This window comes from Gossypium arboreum, chromosome 13 (assembly GCF_025698485.1).
Source record: "Gossypium arboreum isolate Shixiya-1 chromosome 13, ASM2569848v2, whole genome shotgun sequence".
Classification (NCBI taxonomy): domain Eukaryota; kingdom Viridiplantae; phylum Streptophyta; class Magnoliopsida; order Malvales; family Malvaceae; genus Gossypium; species Gossypium arboreum.
Window position 1 is genome coordinate 125,587,911 of NC_069082.1, and position 21,643 is coordinate 125,609,553.

At 30.1% G+C, this 21,643-nt stretch overlaps 2 protein-coding genes across 2 annotated transcripts; both read right to left on the reverse strand.

Moving 5' to 3' along the window:
• Window positions 1-1,295: 1,295 nt before the first annotated feature.
• On the reverse strand, window positions 1,296-3,228 carry LOC108461937 (heptahelical transmembrane protein 1-like). Its single transcript, XM_017761928.2, has 4 exons — window positions 2,741-3,228; window positions 2,524-2,616; window positions 2,261-2,309; window positions 1,296-2,164 (listed from the first exon to the last, which is right to left on the reverse strand). The coding sequence occupies exons 1-4, from the start codon at window positions 2,974-2,976 to the stop codon at window positions 1,502-1,504; spliced, it is 1,041 nt and encodes a 346-aa protein (XP_017617417.1). The 5' UTR covers window positions 2,977-3,228; the 3' UTR covers window positions 1,296-1,501.
• Window positions 3,229-14,136: 10,908 nt separating this feature from the next.
• Window positions 14,137-21,413, reverse strand: LOC108464000 (probable sucrose-phosphate synthase 1). Its single transcript, XM_017764046.2, has 13 exons — window positions 20,921-21,413; window positions 20,743-20,832; window positions 19,347-19,588; window positions 19,031-19,094; window positions 18,235-18,933; window positions 17,887-18,003; window positions 17,629-17,760; window positions 17,338-17,514; window positions 16,825-16,878; window positions 16,681-16,743; window positions 15,630-16,568; window positions 15,364-15,491; window positions 14,137-14,795 (listed from the first exon to the last, which is right to left on the reverse strand). Exons 1-13 carry the CDS (start codon window positions 21,101-21,103, stop codon window positions 14,522-14,524), a joined length of 3,162 nt encoding a protein of 1,053 aa, XP_017619535.1. The 5' UTR covers window positions 21,104-21,413; the 3' UTR covers window positions 14,137-14,521.
• Window positions 21,414-21,643: the final 230 nt, after the last annotated feature.

Genomic DNA, 21,643 nt, shown 5'->3' on the forward strand with positions numbered 1-21,643 from the left:
CTTTTCTCGTTAGAATCCATCGCGATCGTTGCCATTGACAGACTCGTTATTTCCATCCTTGCTTTACCTTCTCACAAGAACACAGCAGCTCCAAAGTAATTATTGAAAAAAACTCTCCTTCAACATCCAAGCCAGGGAGATTAATTAATTACATCGATAGTTGTATAATAAAGTAATTGGTAAAGCCCATTTGTGATGGATCTATGTTTCATGCATGTTTGTACTCTAAACTCACTTTCGTTCATCAATTAAACTCATCCTTTGCATTTAAACACAAATTAGTGCTTTGCCGAGATTTGTCTCAATCGATAAAGATGGAGATTCATTAGTAGATCTTGAAATTTCACTATATGCAGCGGTCATATATAAATTTAGTTCAATTTATTAATTTTAGTTTAAACTATATCAATTTTTTTTATTTAAACACTGTCGCACTATTTTTTTATTTAAACTATAAATAAATAAATAAAACATTTTCTTTGAGTATGTATTTATGTCCCTTTCAAGCAGTGATTTGTGTAAAAGGAAGCATTAATTTAAGTAGTAACTTTTTTACATATGGATGGTTTATTGGTAGTAGAATCTCTTACCCTAAATAAACAAAAGAATAAATTACAGTTAAGACATGGAATATAAAAATGAGATAAGATATGGAAGTGGGTAGAAGTAGTTTTCATAAATATTTTTAAAGATATAATTATAATTTCGTAATTACTTGTAATAAAAATAATTAAAATTAATTAGTTCAACAAAATTATAATTGCTATCGACACTTTTTTATGATTAAAAAACTCATACATTATGGAACTTTTAAGAATGCAATTAATGAATGATCTCAATCTGTAAACACTACCCTCCACGATTTTTCATATATAAAGTTAATAAATGCTCTTATCTATGTCTTATACCGTTGGTGTAATTGGAGCCATTAAGCATAAAGGGTCTAGAGATCAATAGCAAAACCTTCACCAAATTTCAATGTTGAGTTATTGATTTATTTGTATTATGAGTTTCAATTGAAAAAACTATTCAAATTAGAATGTACATGCGTCTCGATGAGTGGTATATTTAAAAATTTTGAACATGAAAATTATTTAACAAGATCAAAGAAAATCATTTTCATATGCTCAAAATGTCAACGAAATAAATGAGTGACAACCAATTTAATTGCGAAATGAATTGTGTGTATTAATAAATTAGTTGACTCGAACCAATGTTTTATTAGATTATATGTACACCATGAAATCAAAACACTTCAATAATTTAATATCTTGTTTGAATATATCCCTATAAAATTTATAATTCAATTATAATACTCAGAGAAAATAAATATGATTATCACAAATAAATTACAAGTTTACAATGAAACAACAAATAGAAAAATAATACAAATCCAAATACCTCCAATTTTACAAATAATCGATGAAACCAAAAGCTACAAATAAATGAATATTACTCACAGTTACAATGTTAAAGAATTATATGATGATGCATGAAGGGATTAACAGCTATGGTGGTCGCGCCAGTCCAGGAATACAAGTGAAGCACCATAATGAGCCAATGCACCCATCACTACCAAGACGTGAAATATTTGATGACTATGGCCGGTTAAGTCGAACCATCCGGGCTTGAACCGTTCCGGGACTCGGCTAACGTAGAATAGGGCCCCTGTCAAGTAGAATATAGCCATCGCAGACTCGTAGGCGAGGGTGATGTTACGGCGCGGGTTAGACCAGTTGACAATCATGGCGTGGACACCGGGGATGATGCCGAAGAGTCCCATGGAAGAAAAGAGCATGGCTCGGAACGCGCGGAATTTGTTGGTCGATAAGGCCGGTGATAGAAGTGTCACGATGGTGAACAAGCCTAGGACCGTGATCCCACCGAGGTAGATGAAGTGCCATTGTGGATCACACTGGAAAATGTAATATATCGGTGGGAAAAACGATGTGATGATCATGGTAGTGATCCCGGCATAATCGAGCCGCAACAACGAGAGGTTCAGATGGTGCGAGTGGCACGAAAAGAGGTGGCAAATGCTACTTGATAGGAGGCAGAACATGGAACCGGCTAAGAATACGTAGAACGGCCACCGCGTTACCGGCGAAACGTCGGGTTCCGAAGCCATTATTTGTTTTAAATCGACGAGATTCGTCGTTGTTCCCTGCAATTCTTCCAAATCAACTCCATGGCATAACCAAAACTAAACTTATACCAACAGTGATCAATGTAATTATCTATGAATAAATGCCATACTCACCAGTAAGGGATCTTGAGAAACATTGCTGTCGCCACTAATAGGAAAAGAACTGCATCAACTAAGTAACATAAATACATATATAGATACATATATACATATATGCATACATTCATTCATATAAACCAGCTCTTGTTTTAGTTCATAATAAGTAATCTCAGATTAATCACTAACAAATTAAGAAAAAAGTAGTGATTAATTATTAGCAATTACTGAAAAGGATTATAAAATTAGTTAAATTTAAGTACTAAAACCTGTAAACGAACCTGGTTAAGAAGGCAATGAGATCCGATACTTGTGGGACTTCAATCAAATTCGCCATTGTTAATCCCAAAAATAGAACAAACCCAAGTAAATGCCTACACAGTTCATCACAAAAAACCGAAACCAAATTAGAAAAAAACAAAAACCCAGAAATAAAAAACAAAAACCATTAAAAATAATAAATGAAAATGGGTTTTTGGTTTATCTTCTTCAACATACGTCCAAACATTAAGTGTTTCATTATGCCAACGAAAGATGCTATAGAGAGCTTCCTTGAGAGGCCAATTAGCTCTATAATAATTCAGAATGAACTCGTTGTCCTTCATGTACTCCGGCAACTCCTTGAACGACACCAAACCATACGACGGCGACGGCGGCGGCGACTGTACTCTTTTCTTGCATTTCTCCGCCTCAACAGGTTCAGAAACAAGCTTGGAATCGAGGATCGGATCCATATTTCTCGGTTTTTTTTTTCTTTTTTCTTCAAAACAACAGCTTGATGATGATGATGATCTAGAAGAAAAAAACTAATGACGAAAAACACTTAGAGAAAGAGAGATATTTATATTGCAACAGAGAGATTGAATGATGGAATGATGGATGAAAAAGAAAGCAACAAGAGATTTCGTTTTGGAGTTTCGTTGATTGATTGAAAAAGGGTTTATTTTAGGTGTAGTTCGGAGGAAGGCAGATAGCTTAACTACACCAACTGCAAACATTTATGGAAGGGAGAGAAAATAATAATGGTTGAAGTTTATTTATGTTTTAGTCCCTTTATTATTCTAAAATTTACAAATTTATACTAAAATTACAATTTAATTCCATTTCGGTTATAAATGTGCAACTTGATAGCAATATTGCTATTGATGATATAGACATACTAATATTATTATAAAAATAAACGGGATAAAATTATGTCAAATTAAAACAAATGGATTAATTAGATCACATAAAAACTTACACACTGTGAGTGAATTATTTAAGATTAATATTTGATACATTATTAATAAAATTATTCATTTAAAAAAATAAACACCATTTTTAAGATTTTTTTATTATATTAATCTTTGAACTCTACTTATAAAATCATTTGTCAAATAATTTTCTATTTATTTATTATGACCAAGGGCAACATTAGGGGCATAGGGGCCTCGCGGCAACAAATGGGAAATTATTCTTTTAAACCTTTTAAAAATTGCAAAATTTTAAATTATTTAAAGGTAAATTTTCATTTTAGCCCCCTCTAAGATTTAAAATTCGCCATTTTTTATTTTTATTTTTTGTTTCTCAAAGCTTCGGCCATATTGTGGGTGAAAGAAGTGTGAGGTGTATTTTATTTGCATGTAAAAGCAAAAGCAAAGTGTGTGGATATTAAAAAAAAAATAAAAATCCAATGTGAGGGAAAACAGTTGTTGGTAGGTAATCATAAATATTGCATTAATGGTGACGTTTTTGCATTTGGGAATAATAAATGGGGAATTTGGGATATACCACCCTTTTAATTTAATGAGAAATTTTCATCTTTTGAACATTAAATAAATAATTTTTTTCCTTTGATTGTGGGCCCTTTTAAGCATTAATTTGTGTAGTAACTTTTAGGATTCATTGATACTAGAATTTCTTGTACTGAATAAAGGATTAAAATGTAAATTTAGTGAATATCAAAATATGATATTGTATTTTGAGAATATGATTAAATTTTGTTATTAATTTTGATTTTTATTAAAATTTACTATTTAATATTAATTTTAATTATTCGATAACAAAATTAAAAAGTCTTGGTAGATCGGATTTAATCAAGAGAGGTGAATTGATGCTTCAATTTTTTTTAAGGTTGAAAGGATAGAAAACAACCGATTTATAAAGGTTCAACATCAATTGTCAAGGACTTTCTCTATTCATAAACTTTGAATTATTACCTTTTAAGGACAATATATAATTTTTACCACTCCTTATTTTTTAAGACTAAGATAGAAATCTCTCTGACAATCTTTTACGATGGTTAACTATTCTAGCTTTCAAGGATTAACTAGTAACCTCTAACTTTTAAGGTTCAATTAGAAACATGCCCTTTTTACATAGGTGAATTTAAGTAAGAAATACCTCTGTATAGGATACGTATCTCTTGCTTCTTAGAGTGATTTTGAAGTATATTTATATTACGGAATTTATTTATAACCAATTAGACTCGTTAAGGATGAAATCATTGAAAATACAAAAATTTTATTTTATAGCAACGTAGAAAAACTACTCGTTAAGCAAGGGGAATTAAGCCCTTACCCCTCTAAATAAGCATGTGATTATTGACTTGAAGGAGGATCGATACTACCCTAGAGGTATCGATTTTATGCACACAAACCGGTTGAAAAATGCTTAAAAAACACTTACATAAAATTTGAAATTATAGAAGTATATTGAGTAACATAATATGCTTTAATGTCCTTAAATTGTATAAATTATATGTAGAACGAACTATCAAAATATACAACACTCCATGTTAAAATTTTTGAGGACCTTAGTGTACTAGTTTCAAATGTCATTATGTGGGTTTTTCTAGTTAATTCTTTTTTGGATTTAAATGATTTTTTATAGATTTTAATAAAAATATTAAAAAGAAAAATAATTTTATAATAATATTTGTTATTTTAAAAAAATTAAACTAAATTACTGTTCGATTAACCCATAACATCAGTCCAATCAATAATTTAATAATAATATAGATTAATGTAAAAATTATCAAATAATTTTAAAAAAAACAATACTTATTACATGGAACCATGACTGCTATTTAGTAAATAAAACTCAAATTGTTTTCAAAAAGATGAATTAATCTCTTGCAATCTTTTTGTACCCAATTAAGCCCCTAAACTAATAAAATTAGTCAAATAGGCCCTTTGGCTAACTTTGATCGTTTTAGCGCTAATGTGATCATTAATGATGTTAATGTGGTTCTCCATGTCAACAACAGTTGCTGACATGGTAGCGCCATGTCAACTGCCACGTTAGCAAAAAGTAAAATAAAAACATTTTAAAAAAATTAAAGGAATATTTATTTTTTATCGAAATGAACTTGAACATATTGATGTGCAAGTTCATTAATTTCAAAGCTTAATTTCTTTTAAAATTTAATTTTAAAAAATTATATATTTGTAAAACGTCATTAATATTTATAAAATTATTAAATAAAGTTCAAAAATAAAAATAAAAATGATTTAAAAGTTAAGTCCAAAATGAATCTAGACATTTGGTTGTCCAGATTCAATGTATACCCAAATAACCATAAGTTCAGATCATTCAAGACGATTTTTCTAAATTATATCAATTTTAAATATATTAAAATTATTTTTTTAAAAAAATTGATATGTATATCAATGTTTTAATTCTATCGATACCTTTTAGGATGTATAAAAATAAAATAAATAAATAAAAATAATTTTAATATTATTAATCATATGTGTAAAATTTTTCTAACGTATGAATATATCCAATTATTTAAAAATATTAGGCTATAAAATAATTGATACACCTTTTAGAATACACATGTAATAAAATAATTGGTACTCCTTTTAAATTGATTATCCGTACTATTAATAAAATTAAAATATTCTTTTATTTATTTTATGAAATATTTTTATTTTTATACATCTTAAAAGGTACTAATAAAATTAAAACATCAATACACATATCAATTTTTTAAAGAAAATTAATTTTCAATATTTTTAAACTTTATATAATTTTAAAAATCATCTTAAATGATTTGGACATATGGTTGTCCAAATTGACATTCTAAACTTAACTTTTAAAAGGTTTTTATTTTTAATTTTTTAACTTTACTTAATATTTTTATAAATTTCAATAATGTTTTACAAATTTTTAAAATAAATTTTTAAAAGAAATTAAGCTTTGAAATGAATGAACAATGATTTTCTAAGTTCATTCCAATAAAAAATTAAACATTCCTTTTGATTTTTTATTTTATTTTTATCTTTTGAATTTTTTTTTGCTGACATAGCATTACCATGTTAGCACTATTAATGACCACATTAGTATTGTAATGGTCAATGTTAGTCAAATGAATTATTTAGTCTTTTTTTAAAATTCAGGGTCTCAATTGGATGCTAAAAGATCACAAGGACTTAATTAATTTTTTCAAAAACGTTCAAGGACCTTTTAAACCATTAATCCTAAATAAAAAGGTATGGCACCTTTCTTGGGGTTCAAATGACACCTCATGTCTTAATTGAAAGGAATACCTTTTAAGTAATACTCTTTTAGTAATTGTAGACGTAATTTTTAGAATTTTTATATAACAAACATATAATTATAGATATATTAGATTTTGATACTGATTATGTGGATAAATATATATAATTAATTTTAAAAAAATTAAAATAAAAATTAAATATGGCTTTAATTGAATTGGAAAAATATAAGGGAATGAAAATTTTGAAATCATAGATACTAATAATCTCTCCCTAACTCATAAATAAGAGGACAATGTGCTTCAACGCACTTGAACTCACATCCTCCTACATTGACAACAATGCTTATATCAATCAAGTCAAGACTCAATTAGTACATATATTTTTCTAAATGGTACGTGAAAAAGACGAAAATATTTAAACTAAAATTTATTATTAATAGTATATCACTTAAAAGAATGAAATTCATAGAGAAGTATTAGAAGACAATCATACGTTTTTGTGCTCTTTTATTTTGTTAACTTAAGTGGTTTAAAAACTGATTGAAAAGGAATAAAATAATTTCTTATATTTGTGTGTGAAAATAAGAATTTATAGCAATTCAGAATTTTGAATACCCATTTGCAAGAAATGTACATAGTATTGAGTCAATTTTATGCATCTTCTTAAGAAGAAAAAATATCCTTCCTAAATATGCAAACCTATACTTAAAACTAATTTCTTGCTTTGACTCATAAAAGAACTTGCCACTTTCCTTGCGGAACTTGTATATATACACGATAATGTAAGATTAAAGTAATTTTATCGTGATAATAGTGATGGAAAATGATAGCATGGCTTTTTTATATCTCTTTTTTATTAGTTCACGACGTATGTGATTTATGCAATTATCAATGTTCGTATTGTTCATAGTTATAGAGAAATTAATCAAACAGTTGATAAGACTGCTAAGTCGATTATGCGCATGATTACATGTTTGATACCTATTTAAAGAATTTATTCTTGCAGGGTGAAATCAAAAAATTATTTTAAGGGTAAAAATGTATAAAGAATTATGGGGTCAAAATACAATTTTACTACTATACTAATGTTTTTTTTTAAAAGTTAAAAAGGGCTATATAAAATAAAATTATTTTTTGGTGGGGCACATGGCCCCTTCTCTTCTCCTATGTTCATAGGTTGGTGTTAGCGCAGTTGCTTTACATCAATTGTATTGATAAATTCAACTATTAAATTCTATTGTTAGCTTTAGAATTCACACTCATGTAACTTCATCCCTCCCATACATTACGTAACTTTTTTTTTATTATTATGCTTAATCGTTTTAGAAAGGCTAAATGCTCAAATTAGGATTTAACCTTTTAAGAGTTGCTCATATAAGGATTAAACTTTTCAAAATGGTCAAATAAGAGCTTTTCAAATGTCGTATATCAAGTTTTAAGTTATGTTTTTTTTTCTTTTCTTTTCTAGTAATATCTAATTTATCAATCATATATTATATTCTAAACATGTCAGTATTCACCTAATTTTCACTAGAAACTAGGATAAAATGTGTGAAAAAACCCTCATTTAAGCACTTTTATAAAGGTCTAGTCTTTATAAGAACATTTTGAAAAATTTATTCTTTATGTGAGCAACCCCTAGAATTTTGGACCCTAATTGAGCATTTAGCCTTTTAGGAAGGAAAACAGATATTACCATTTTGATTTTTTACATATATTGGTTGAATAATTTCATTATAAGTTCTAATCATATCTGTTTTTTTCTGATACAATGCTTAGAACTACCCATAACCCCTCCTCAACCCATAAATAGAAAAATAATGCGCTTCAGTACATTCAAACCCACGTCCTCTACATTAACAACGATATTCATGCTAATCTAACTAAAACCCAATTAACAATATTCAAATGTATTATTTGAATCTACTATACTACGACCCATTATCTACTTTTTTATTTTAATTTTTAATTAACCCAATTGTAATTTTAACAAATTCATATTTAAATCATATTCGAATATAATTATTATAAAACAAATTCAATTTTCAAAACAATTCGGGATTTGGGTTTTATAAAAGTTGTAGATATTTCACCAATAGCCATCCATACATAATTTATGCATTCATGATAAGTTTTGTATATTTTATCATAACATAATCATTTTAAAAAATGTTTGATTGAATTAATATTATGAATTAATCAAATATAAACTTAATTGATGTTTAATTAAGTTAATATTATGAATTAATCAAACATAAACTCAATTAAAAAATAATCATGGTCAATGCCAAAGACAAAATTAAGAATTAATTTTGGTGAAATTATTGTTTTAATCCTTCTACTTTGCTTAAAATCGAGAATCAATCTTTATATTTTGATTTGACATGATTTGACACCTCTACTTTTATAATGCCATTAATCAATTCAAATAATCAACGCCTTTAAATATTCTTATTAAGATACTACCATTGATTTTGGATCAAAACCATAATTTAACCTTAAAATTTCTCATATTTTTTCCCAAGCAAATAATAAACATGTTAATCTAAAAATTAAGGAATTAAAAAGCAAGATTTATTTTTGAAATAAAAAGAAAGACTTAAAATTAAGAAATAGATATCAAAATATATAAGTTTAGGCAATAGATGGCTTGGTTTAACCCGCAAGAAAGAGGTATCCCAGTTTTAAAGTTTTAACTTCCAAGTTTTATTGAGTATGGAGTTTGCTTAATTTAATTTTACGTTAAATTTTGTCAATTTGTTGGTTGATTTATTTGTTTGATTAAAAGGGTAATTATTTTATTTTTATATTCAATTAATAACATATTTCAATGAGTTAATTGTATCAAACATTTTAAAATTATGACTTTCATTCTAACTTAGTCCTCAAACTTTAAAGCATTCTAATTACATCCTCAAACTATCAATGTTATATCAATAACGTCCTTCTATTACTAAAATGTTATAAAATATAATTTTTAAAGAAAATGAATATTGTAAAAATCTTGATTTTGAAATTTTCAAGATTTTAAAGAAACTATCATTCACTCTTTTTTTTTTACTTTATTTTTAGTTTTCAATTTTAAAAGTTATACCACAATATTTTACTCTTTTTAATTTTCACTTTAAATATGTCACGTTAGATTTTACGTGTCGTTTTATGGTTAAGTTAATGGTTCCAAAAATGAAAGGACTTGATTGATATAACATTGATAGTTTAGAAATGTAATTAGAACATTTTAAAGTTTAAGGATCGGTTTAAAATAGAAGTTATAGATTGAGAATGTCTAGTACAATTAACTCTATTTGAATTAATATTTAAGATTTCTTACTTTGCTCGTTATTTCAAATACAAATTTATACCATCGAAATAAAAGATGTTCGATGATCGAATCGAAAGGAAATATAATTCAGACCTTTATTAAGTAAAACTCTTAATTGGTATTATTTTTGTGTTTTTGTTTTTTCCCTCATATATTAAATATTTGTGTTGATTAATTAAATAATAAATTAACCATGGGGTTTCATGTGGTATAATAATAAATTTAGTCTATAATGTTTACTCTTTTATCACTTTGATCCTAATTATTCTTTTATTACTTTGGCATCCAATCTTTAAAATTTAGCCATTTTGCTTTTTTAAATAGAAAAGTAATTTGACGGTTAAAATTTTAAAACTATTGACATGATTGTTTGCATGAAAGTCCACACCAAGTATATAGTCACCGCACTCGTAAAGTCTAGACCATTTCTTTATCAACACATATCTCTTGTATGTAGGGGTGAAATCGAAAAAAAAATTCTAGGGAGCAAATTTAAATTAAAAATTTTGTAGGAATTAAAATGTAATTTTATAATTGTATTAAGTTATAACTTTATTACTTTTAATAAGGACTAAATCAAAAATTTATTATTTTTGAGAGACGGTGTATATTTTATCATATATTAACATAACATTTATAAGTCCTGAAAAATCAGCTAAACGTGTTAAGAGGCCTACAATGACTTAATTGCTTACTCTCAAACGCCTGTATTAGAAGACTCACTCAAATACTTTGAAACATATTCGACATTCAATTAAGAAACTAACAGCATTCTACCTAGTTCCTTATCCGCCCAATTCAAGGCTTCACTATCCATTTGGCCTATACCTATGTGCCTAAAATGTTTCCGCGCGCAACACAAGTATATCCTCCCAAATTGCTTGAAATTCCAACTCAGTGTCCACCTCTTTACCTTGAAGAATTGTTCTTAAAGAATTTAGCTTCGGTTGAGAAGTTTGCGGACGGAACATTCTTTTTATTTGCTGTCATTAGAATAAAATGAGCAATCAGCAATTTACTTGTGATTCCATGCATTTAATGGAAGTATTCCTTGATTACTTCTGTTATCTTAAACTTAGATGTTTGGAATCGAATGATTACATTAATTTTCGATGTACAGAAAATGATTTTAAATTAACCAAACACGACTAGAGCAAAATATAGGTTTTGGAAAATTAGTATTAGAAGCTCTAAAAGTCAAGTTTTTAACGGACAAATCTATTTAAATAGAGAAAGAAATTAAATTCATGTATTTATTAATAAACGAATTAAAATTTTAATTTCCATAAAATATAATGATTAAATTATAATAAATTAATATAAATAGATCAAATCCTTAATTTTCAAAAATTAGAACTAGAACGAAAAATAATTTACTATTTGACAATTAAATATTAATTAGTTCAGAACCCAATAATATTCATTTACATGTGTTGTAGATTAAAGTGTTTTATATATATATATATATCATATATATATTTAAAATATTATATATCTATATTATTATTTAAACTCTGATCGAGTCAAGATCACGAGTCAATTAGATATCAACTTAGTTAAAAATTACGAGAATATTCTTTCGTAATTAAAATAAATAATATTATTTTAGGGTATTCTAATCTTTTTATTTAGAAAAAACTAATAAAACTATGCATTTAGTAAAATTTGAACTCACGCCAATTACATTAATAAAACTTTTAATTTACCACCAAACTAAAATTTTATTTTGATAGTTTTATACATTTTAATTTACCTCCGTAAGTTGTATATCTTAATATTGTATTTGATTAAATTGGTGTCAAAAGTTAACTGATACTTACTCAAGATTGATGATGATAAAAATTTTAATTTAATTTTATCATTTTAATAATGTACATATTTCATATATTAAATTAGGTAATTTCAAAGCATACATTTCATCATTTATTGTATGTTATTTTAAACATACATTTGTACTTTAAATGGGGGATATTCAAATTTCAATTAAAACCGAATTACCCTACTGAACAGATCTAATTCGATTAATCCGATCTAATTCAGTTGGAGGTCGGTTAATAATATTTTGAAAGTTCAGTTATCAATTAATTCGGTTTAAAATTAGGTAATTAACCAAACTTAATAATTAATATTACAATTTATATGTTGTTTTAATTCGGATAATGCTATCAAATGAACATGATCAATTTATTTATTTTGATATGGTTTATACTTGTTTTAACTAAAAAATAAAAATATACAAATTTCGGTTAATTCGACTAACCGATCGAATTAACTGAAACATTTCGGTTCAGTTAATTTTTTTGAAAAAAAATCAGTTTGATTGACAGTTAAATGATTAAAAAATTCGATTCAATTAACTATTTAAACACTCTTATATTAAATTTGTAATTTTCACACACGTACCCATAAAATAAGATTTCTAATTTATATAAATGCTTTTCTTATTATAATATATTTTTAGATGTTGCATCATGTTTTATGTCATATTATATTTAAAATTTTAGCTCAACAATTTTTTTTTCTTTTAGAATTTTAGCTCAACAAATTTGAAAGTGTGACTTTGAGAATTTAATAATGCATGATTAAAAACTAAAAAGTAATGGCCCGACAGTAAACTATCCAAAATCGACCTATCAATTGGACCACCTCACCAAGTTGCAGTCTCCACTTGCCCAGTCAACATTGTGTCGACCATTTAAAGTAAAAAAAATAGGCCAAGAACACCAAAATATTTATAAATTTATTTTTCGATTCGATTCTACTCGAATTTTATATATATTAGTATAATTTTTTTAAGCTTTACGCTGGGATTTTTTTGGGTTAAATTATAAAGTAGAATTTTAAAATTACAATATGCTCCAAGTTGTTGTACTTTTTATATATTTGGAATTTAATAATCTATTTTATTTTCAAGAATTTAACATCTCTACTTTCTAAATTTAAAAATCGAGTCTGTAAAAACTCTTCTATTAAATTCACTGATTGACATTTTGAAATTAAAAAAACTCGCTTGGTATACATGTGACAAAAAATGATATTTATAATGGACCTAAATTTAATAAAGAACTTTAGCAATGGTAAAAATTATTAAAATTTACATAAGTATTTTAATTAGAATAAAATATTTAGGCTAACTAATAATATTGTAAAAGTTAATGCATCAAATTTTGTAAAAATTGAAGTATAGAGATTAAATCTCAAATTTGGGTGTAATATAAGGATCAAAACTAAAATTTGACCATTTTATAAAATCTTTTAAAAATAGAGGATAAGAATTGAAATTTAACAATTTTGTTATAAGGTAAGGGAGAGAGAGAGAGAGAGAGAGAGAGATGGATGTGTGTCATGTAAGGAAGGTCTTAGATTATAAAAGTTGATGTATTAAATTATATAAAATGTTAAAGTATAGAAATTAATTTTTAACGTAATATAGGGATTAAAATTATAATTTGACCATTGTTATATAACTTGCCTTGTCATATTGAGATAGATTTTTGTATTAGAAAAGAGATTTTAGGAACAATTTATGTCTGTATTTTAACCGAAATATTGGATGGATAATAACTATTTGAATTAACTAATGTCATTTTAAAAGTAGAGATCCAAATTATTATGTTAAATTAAAATTAAAATATAAAGATTAAGTCCTAAATTTGATTATAGTAAAGGGATGAAAACTGAAATTTACCATTTTATCTCTTCACTTTAATTTGATTATTTTAGTTCTCACCAAATAATAACAGCTAAATTCATTAAGTTTTATTGTTTTCAAAATCAGTGCGACAAACATATTATCATGTTTAATACAATATCTTTTGTTATTTTCACTTATCACTCACTAAAATTACAATTAATGAATTAGCTACTGTTATTTGCACCGAGACTAAAATTTCAAATATTGAAAAGTATAAGATCCTAGTATGGTCCAATTGAAAAATATAGACCAAATCTACATCTGTACACATAATACAAGATTAGTAATTGAATTTAACCAAACAGATTTAACTGTTAATGTTTGGGTTAGGGCTAAAATTTTAAATTTTAAAAAGTATAGGGATTAAAACTGACTAATTTGAAAAGTCCAGGGACTAAATAATATCCACATTGGTATTAGATTATTATGCTAAGAACAAAGCCAAATACAGGCTTGAAGGTAGTCCAATTCCACACATTTTTAATGATACAACAGCCATATATAAATTAAAGTTCAACAGCTGGTATTCAAACTTTATTTGCTGCAAAACCAAACAGAAAAAGGACAGTTTTGAAAGGAATGTACAAATATAAGGGATATATGTTTAGATTTTTTTTTTTTAATGTTTCAGGGTAATAAAGAAAAAGGAAAAGCTATCAGCCTTGTGAAGTCCATGGCTTAAAGGTCTGTTTTACTAGTCCCGAGCAGGCACTGGAGAAAGTACGGTAGGTGACCGGAGTTTGCTGAGAATCTTGAATGGAGGCCTGGCCTTAATGTTTCTTAGCTTTTGAGTAAATTCTCCAAGGATTCTCGAACGTCTGTGCTCGTGCAATCTTGAGATGTCTGAAGAATGTTGGGACTGTCGACGGGCATGACATCAGAGAGCGGATAATTTCTGTTGGCGAGCAGTTGATTGCTCGTGTTGCAGCAAATTCCTTTCAATATTATGCTTTTATGCACCCCACCAAGCAAACCTTCATAATCTGTGTCCCCGGAATCTCCAACAAAAACCACCATTTTCGACAGGTCGATGCCCCACCGAACGTATAAATACCTGAAATGTGTGTTTGGGGTGTCATTGGATTAATATATAGTTAAATACAATAAGTTTAAGAACAATTAAAAGAAAAAAATCCCAATGAGCAAACATGAAAACAACCATTTAAAGATAAAAAGCAACTGACAGCCTGAGGAAGATCGGAGAAGAGAAAGAAGTTCAAGCATTAACATCTCAAAGCTATTTTTGTTGGCTAAATAGAACCCGTAAAAATTCCCCATGAAGAAAAGGGACGGAGAAAGAAAAGGAGAAAATTGCATTGCTTTGTTGACTACACATTTAGACTATATTGATCGAAACAAACTCAGACTCGGGTGTGACTGAGAGTGTCAGGCACGGATAAATGGCCTTAACGGGTTGTTCAATTTTCTCTAAATATTTGGAGAGTCTTTGAGGGTCATATCCCCTACCCATATCTGAATATGTTTCGGACACGTGTGTCAAACATGGATATTCAAGCAACATGGTCCATTGGTAGAGTTTCAGACTCTTAGTTCCGGTAACCAGGGATCGAACCCCAGCAGCATTAATTAAGCTTATAATAAAAGAAACATAAAAACTCTACCTGAGGGCTTGAGAACGAGATGCCAAAACCGGAATAACATTTATCCTGGTTCCATTTCGACAATAAATAACATTACAACGGAGAGCTTGAATTCTCAGCAACTTTCGGAGCTCTTTAACAGGGGGAACCTGAGAAGAACATAAACATAAAATAGATGTTTCCCATGATATCATAAAGAAAATCATAAACATATGTGAACATATTATCACATGCTAGACAAGTTAGAAATGTAAAGTCGAATTCATCCTTAATGAAAGAAAACTAACCCTTCCTGCATTTTTCACTTCAAAAGTGTAGCAGTAATTGGTTGAAAGGTGTTCAGCAACAGTGACAATATGCTCCTCATTCCCTTCCATCTTATCAGTAACCGATCCAGCCCAACGGACCAAAGTCTTTCTCAATCCTTCCCCACCCCAACGATACTCGATGTGTGAGTGGTAATAGAAGTCAATTACAAAGGGACCATCTTCAGGGTTAATAGTTGAATAGAAGAGATCACTACCGCTATTGCAGATGAAAGCATCAAAATCATTAGCGTTCAAGCCTCCAGAGACTAGAAAAGACTGTATCTCAGATATTGTCATGTATGTTGACAATATAAAACCTATAGAGCCTTCAATCCTTTCCTTTTCGACAGCCTCAAAAACCTTTCTGATAGCATCAAGAAGGTCTTCATTGGAGTCAGAGTCCACAGCAATGACAAAAATATGTTTCCTCCTCCTTAATGCTGGAAACTTACCTGTGCTGGAACCATGGTCAATTCTGTCTCCGGATCCAGCTTTCCTTTGATCTTTTAAAACACCTTTTGACCATGATAAAACGGCATTCTCCAACTTACTCTTTCGGTCATTCCCTTCGGAATCTAAAGTATTATCATTTCCACTAGCTCCACTCCTATCTCCATCCATTGAAAACTTTAGGTTCAAAGAAATATCGTGTATATCTCTCAATGAATCACTCGGTGAATCTGTTTCTGAACTTTCACCTCCATCATCACTCCTTTGCCACTGTGGATGCCTTGGTTTGCAACTGGCAATTCGAGATAAGTAAGTTTTACAGTGCTCTGGCCATGAAAATAGGTGAATGTTCTTCAAACCATTTTGACGGCATCTTGCCCAGAGATGCTTGTCTGCAACAAGCTTCAGAAGAGCATCAGCAATAGACTGCTGGTCATGAGGATCAACAAGAAGACCATTGTCAAGCACCTGCAAAACATCTCATATTGATTATCACCGCTGTGATTCAAACGTCGGATTCTTGCAAATGCTTGTGATTCTCTGATGTCAAGTAAAAAACAAAATATTTGATGAGTCATACCCGATGTATGTCAACAGGACCTCCATTTTTGGTGGCAACAATAGGCAAACCATGAGCTGCAGCCTGCAATAAAAGAGCCAAAGTCATAAATGGTTCGGAACTAAAATGAAATAAACACTATTTATAACTTATTTTGCAGAACACCTCGATCAAAGTAAGCCCAAACGGTTCGATAAAAGCTGGATTGATGAAAACACCCTGCACAAGAAGATTGGATAAGAAAAAGAGGTAGGCAAATACTATTCAGAGAGAATTATGAGAGCTTATAACAACTTTAGAAGATATTGAGGCCAAAGAATCAACAAGAATACTAAGATACCCAAACCAAGTGTCTCAGTGATAGAATAACAAAACAATCCAAGTCACATCCCTTCTCAACAAAATACAGAAATTCCACAATCTAAATATCAATTCACTAAATAGTATATATAAATTGGCATGGATAACAACTGCTATGACATAGTCCTTTCACAAATAAGATAATACAAGTAGAATGCAGTTATTACAAAAATTTGGCACTGGGAACCAGATAAGAGTTTTGTAACAAAGAGACCAAATAGAAAAGGTAGTTCAAAGCATGCACAATGTAATGGAAGTAGCCCAGAATACCACCATCTACGAGTTGAAAATACACTAAAGGAAGAAATAAAATATTACCTTTGTCTTTGCTGCTAGTCGGTAGATATCAGGAACCTCAAACTGTTTATGGTGTTTAGGATATGCCACTTGTCCGTAAAGATCATATTTGTCAATAAGCTTAAGCACTGAGAGAAGAACAGAAGCATTTGTGCTTGACATTTCATCAATTCCATCTCGGTTTCCCATGATTAGCGTCTATAGAGCACCAAAGAAAGAAAAAAGTAGAATTAAATGAAAGCAGCAATAAAAGTGCTTCAGCTTTCCAAAAACTGTCAGTAAGAGGAAGGCTCATTAGTTATTCAAACATACAAGGTTTGCAAGCTCCCGTAGTGGACGACATTCACCGAAAGCTTTGACCAACGTAGTGATGTTCTTTTTGGGATCTGGCCTAGCAAGGGCAAGTATCATAGGCTTCCGAGGATTGCTGAAGAAGCGCATTATCTACAAAATACCAAGTTCAAAACTAGTATCAATTTGACGGTAGCAAGAGATATAGTAGTATATCTTTGGGTTTGGGCACATTAAATCAAAGCACTTCGTAATAAATGCATAAGGAATGATTAGAACCTCGGACCAGATAGGCGGATCAGGGGAAGATGGATGTTCTTCATTTCCTTCTACCTCACCATCCATATCACCATCTTGTGGGACAATATGATGGAATTCCATTCCAGGAGGAATTATCTGAACAAAGAGACAGATACATAATCAACATCCTCTGAAATAGCAAGAGAAAAATCATGTTTGCATGTTTATCAGAGTGAAGTAAGCATCAAACAATGTGCCTGGCCCAGCCAAGCTCAAAGAAATAACATACTACACATGCAATACTGTACATAAGCCAAGCTCAAAGCTGAACAGCACTCTTTGACATTTAAGAAACCACCTTGCAAAGTTTAATGTTTCGGAACTTACAACCATGCGAGGCATGAACCTTCCATAGCAGCTGACATTACGTCTGATCCTTGCACGCAGTTTACGTTCCAGGACTGGATCAAAACCATCATATAAACGCCATTGTTCATCTATTTCCTGTCTAGTACTGGTTATGACTATTTCAGAGGCATCAAGAGATAATTCTTCAGCCTCTATTCGACGCATAATTTTGTATGTTGTATTTATTTCATCCTTTGATAAGCGGCCCTGCTTTAAAAGTTGTTCCAACTTATCTCGTCCAAGTGAGTGGCCAGTAAAAAGCATTGGTACATTTAAAGCACCAGATAGAAGAGCAGCAGAGTCGCCTGCATCTGCGTAATGTCCATGGATGGCAACAGGCCAGACTGGTTTCCCGCTACCAATTTGCTCACCAAGAACATGAGACATCTGTATTATGTGGCTAAGTGCACCATCAACAAATTCAGGGATGTGAGGCCACAGAAGTTCTTTGGGAATATATTTATCCTTTGGACCAAATGGTATTCGTACAATATACGCACCGCTGCTCTCTCCGATCTCATCCATAAAATCTTCTGAATTTCTTGGTGTCAGCATCTCTGTGGGTTCACCATAGCTCCAATCTACATCCAGTGACGCAACTTGCCTAGTAAGCAAATCAACCCGATAAACTCCCGGCATTGAACCCAATGCCCTTGCAAGTTCCACAACATACTTAACCTATAGACAGCAAAAGTTTCATCACTTATCAGCATAAGCGATAGGATGAGTTTTCTATGACCGGAGTTAGATAGAAAAGTTTCGACAACCTAATTACCTGACCACCGGTATCAGAATCCCGACCAAGCTCCATATTTTCACCTCGAATTAGACCATGAAGGCTGCATGGAAACTAGTAGTTAAGAACATTGAATATCATCAAGACTGCATGAACTGTCAAAATTGGGTTCCCCCCACCCCACCCCCGCCTCCCTTCCTTTACTAGATTTCCTTTCAGAAGCTAACTGATTGCTTTTATGCTAAATGATACCGGAATTTATGTTAAAAAACTAAAGTTAACAAAATGCTTGAAATATTGGAACACAAAGTTACATCCACGTTAAAAAACTAAACCACTAGAGTTCAGTTCATGCCTTATTAGTACAATGTATAGCTTTTTCCCCTTCTGTTGACTAGCCCAAGTCTCCATTGCATCAACAGAATTGATTCTAGGCAATCTGCCTTTGTTGGTCTCTCCGTGAGCCGATACATCACTAACAATATCTCCTTTCTCCCCTTCAGATAAGTCTTCAGACATATCAGCAGTTGCTTCTCTGCGGCCTCTTTCACGTTCAAGACGGCGTTTAGCCTTTCTTTGGGCCAACTGAGACTCAAGCTACAAAAGAAAGAAATATCAAAAAGCTTAGCACTTAATCACAAAGACCAAAAGAATCTTTTACTACATTAAGATAGTGAAAAATCAAATTTTCAAGTTTACCAATTATTATTAATCATGTCAACCACAACCCTGTGAAGGGAAAAATTATACATTTAACTCTGAAGTCAAACGAAGTCTCGTTAAAAATTTCTTCATTAGTTAAGCAATGGACAGGAAACTCTCATTTTGTTAAAAAGTCAAAACAACTCCAACTCAGCAACTTAATTTTGAAGAAAGAAAAACAAATTAGACAGCATATCAACACTGCACATAAAGAACACTGAAAAGTTGTTTTATGGATAAAGCCAAAGTGCTTTTTGTTTTCTCCGAAACGTGTTGAGTTGAATGAAATTAGCATTTTGTTTTCTCCGAAACACGTTAAGTTGAATTAAATTAGCATTTTGTTTTCTCCGAAACACGTTAACATTTTGTTTTCTCCGAAACATGTTAAGTTTAATTAAATTAGCATTTTGTTAAATTAGCATTTTGTTTTCTCCGAAACATGTTAAGTTGAATTCAAAGAAAAATCCATTTATGTTTAGCGATTAAGCATTGAGGAAGGATCAAGCTTAGGTTGCCAAAACACCAGCTTAAGCCTGCTAATTCAACCACAGTAAAGCTAGATAAAAAAAGGCTCTGTTTGCTTGTGGCTGTACAAATCATATGAATTACTTAAAACATTACTGTTTTTTTGTGCAAACGCACTTTTTTTGCCTTTCGCTTGTGGAAGCAAAAGGCAAACAAACAAATGATGCAAACAAAATCCTCTTAACAAGGTTGTATTGACTGAGTATCAATTGTTAGAGAATTGAAAAATCCTATATAAACCCATTAAATAACATTCCATCAACGCATCAACCCCTTCAACAAATCAGCTAGACTCACCATTTTTATCTCACATTTTTCACTAACTTTATAAGTAGACCAATTCAACCCAAAATATCAAAAATCAATAAATATAAACAAAATCAACCCCCCGATCATATTATGCTTCACATTCCATTCCAGCCACAATCCATGATCACTCCACATTTGAACATCTTAAATCTCAATCCAAACATGGTGAATAAGAACAAAAGGCCATCCAAAAAGAAAGAAATAAACCAAAGAACCTGCTTCTTCTGCCGAGCCAAATTCCAAATCCTCCAACACATATTCTCCAATCTAGTGTTTCTCTCTTGAGGACTCCTCGTTGCTTGAGCCTATAGCAACCATTTTAAAAAAATCAGCTAAAACCCATAGTAAAAAAAAAAAAAAACAATCCACCAAACATAACAAATCAAAGAGCACCTTAACCCAAGAACGATGTAGATCAGTTTCATCGAATCCAGTAATGACCTCCTCCACGAAATAACGGGTGGGGCTGAACCTACCTCGTTCCCGGAGCAACAACGACGATTTAGCATCGTCTAAGTTAGGACCCACATCCAAAATCGCCTCCAAGTAACTATTTATCCAATCGTTACCCGCCATTTCCTTGAAGGGAAGAAGAACGGTGATAGATTGAATGAAAGAGAAGCTGAAACAAGGTGATGGGTATTTCTTTTTGTGTTTGTGTGTGTTACAGGAAATTGAAGATGATAATGGGTTTGTTAATGGAATTTGTTTCTTGCTTACACGATAAGAACACTGTTGCAAAAAAAGCTGAAATAGTAATGGCTATGCACAATCTCCAGAGTGAATCTAGGACTAGGAGCAAAGGAATATTACGTTTTTTCTTTCTTTTATTACGGTTTAAACGCAGTCTTTGTCATATAATGAAATTTTAATTTGATTCTATAAATATATATATATTGGTGTCAATTTTGTATATAGAGATTTTCATAAGCAAAAAATCCTAATAATTGTAATTTATTTTTATTAAATAATATTTTATTAAAACCCTCACAAAGCGAAGTTAGAAAATTTTATTATTTTAGAGAGTTAAAAGATAAAATTTTATATTTTAGAAGGATCAATTTTATAATCTCCAATTACACGCGAAAATTTAAAAATATAGTATTTAATGATTTT

What these genes read in the sequence shown, in the direction of transcription:
- LOC108461937 (XM_017761928.2), bottom strand. Translation starts at nt 2,976, where the DNA reads ATGGATCCGATCCTCGATTCCAAGCTTGTTTCTGAACCTGTTGAGGCG. An exon ending in CTCATTGCCTTCTTAACCAG is followed by an intron (nt 2,310 to 2,523) that starts GTTCGTTTACAG and finishes TAGTTGATGCAG; the next exon opens with TTCTTTTCCTATTAGTGGCG. An exon ending in TTTCTCAAGATCCCTTACTG is followed by an intron (nt 2,165 to 2,260) that starts GTGAGTATGGCA and finishes GAAGAATTGCAG; the next exon opens with GGAACAACGACGAATCTCGT.
- LOC108464000 (XM_017764046.2), bottom strand. Translation starts at nt 21,103, where the DNA reads ATGGCGGGTAACGATTGGATAAATAGTTACTTGGAGGCGATTTTGGAT. An exon ending in ATCCGCCTATCTGGTCCGAG is followed by an intron (nt 17,761 to 17,886) that starts GTTCTAATCATT and finishes GGTATTTTGTAG; the next exon opens with ATAATGCGCTTCTTCAGCAA. An exon ending in TTGGGCTTACTTTGATCGAG is followed by an intron (nt 16,744 to 16,824) that starts GTGTTCTGCAAA and finishes CTTTTATTGCAG; the next exon opens with GCTGCAGCTCATGGTTTGCC.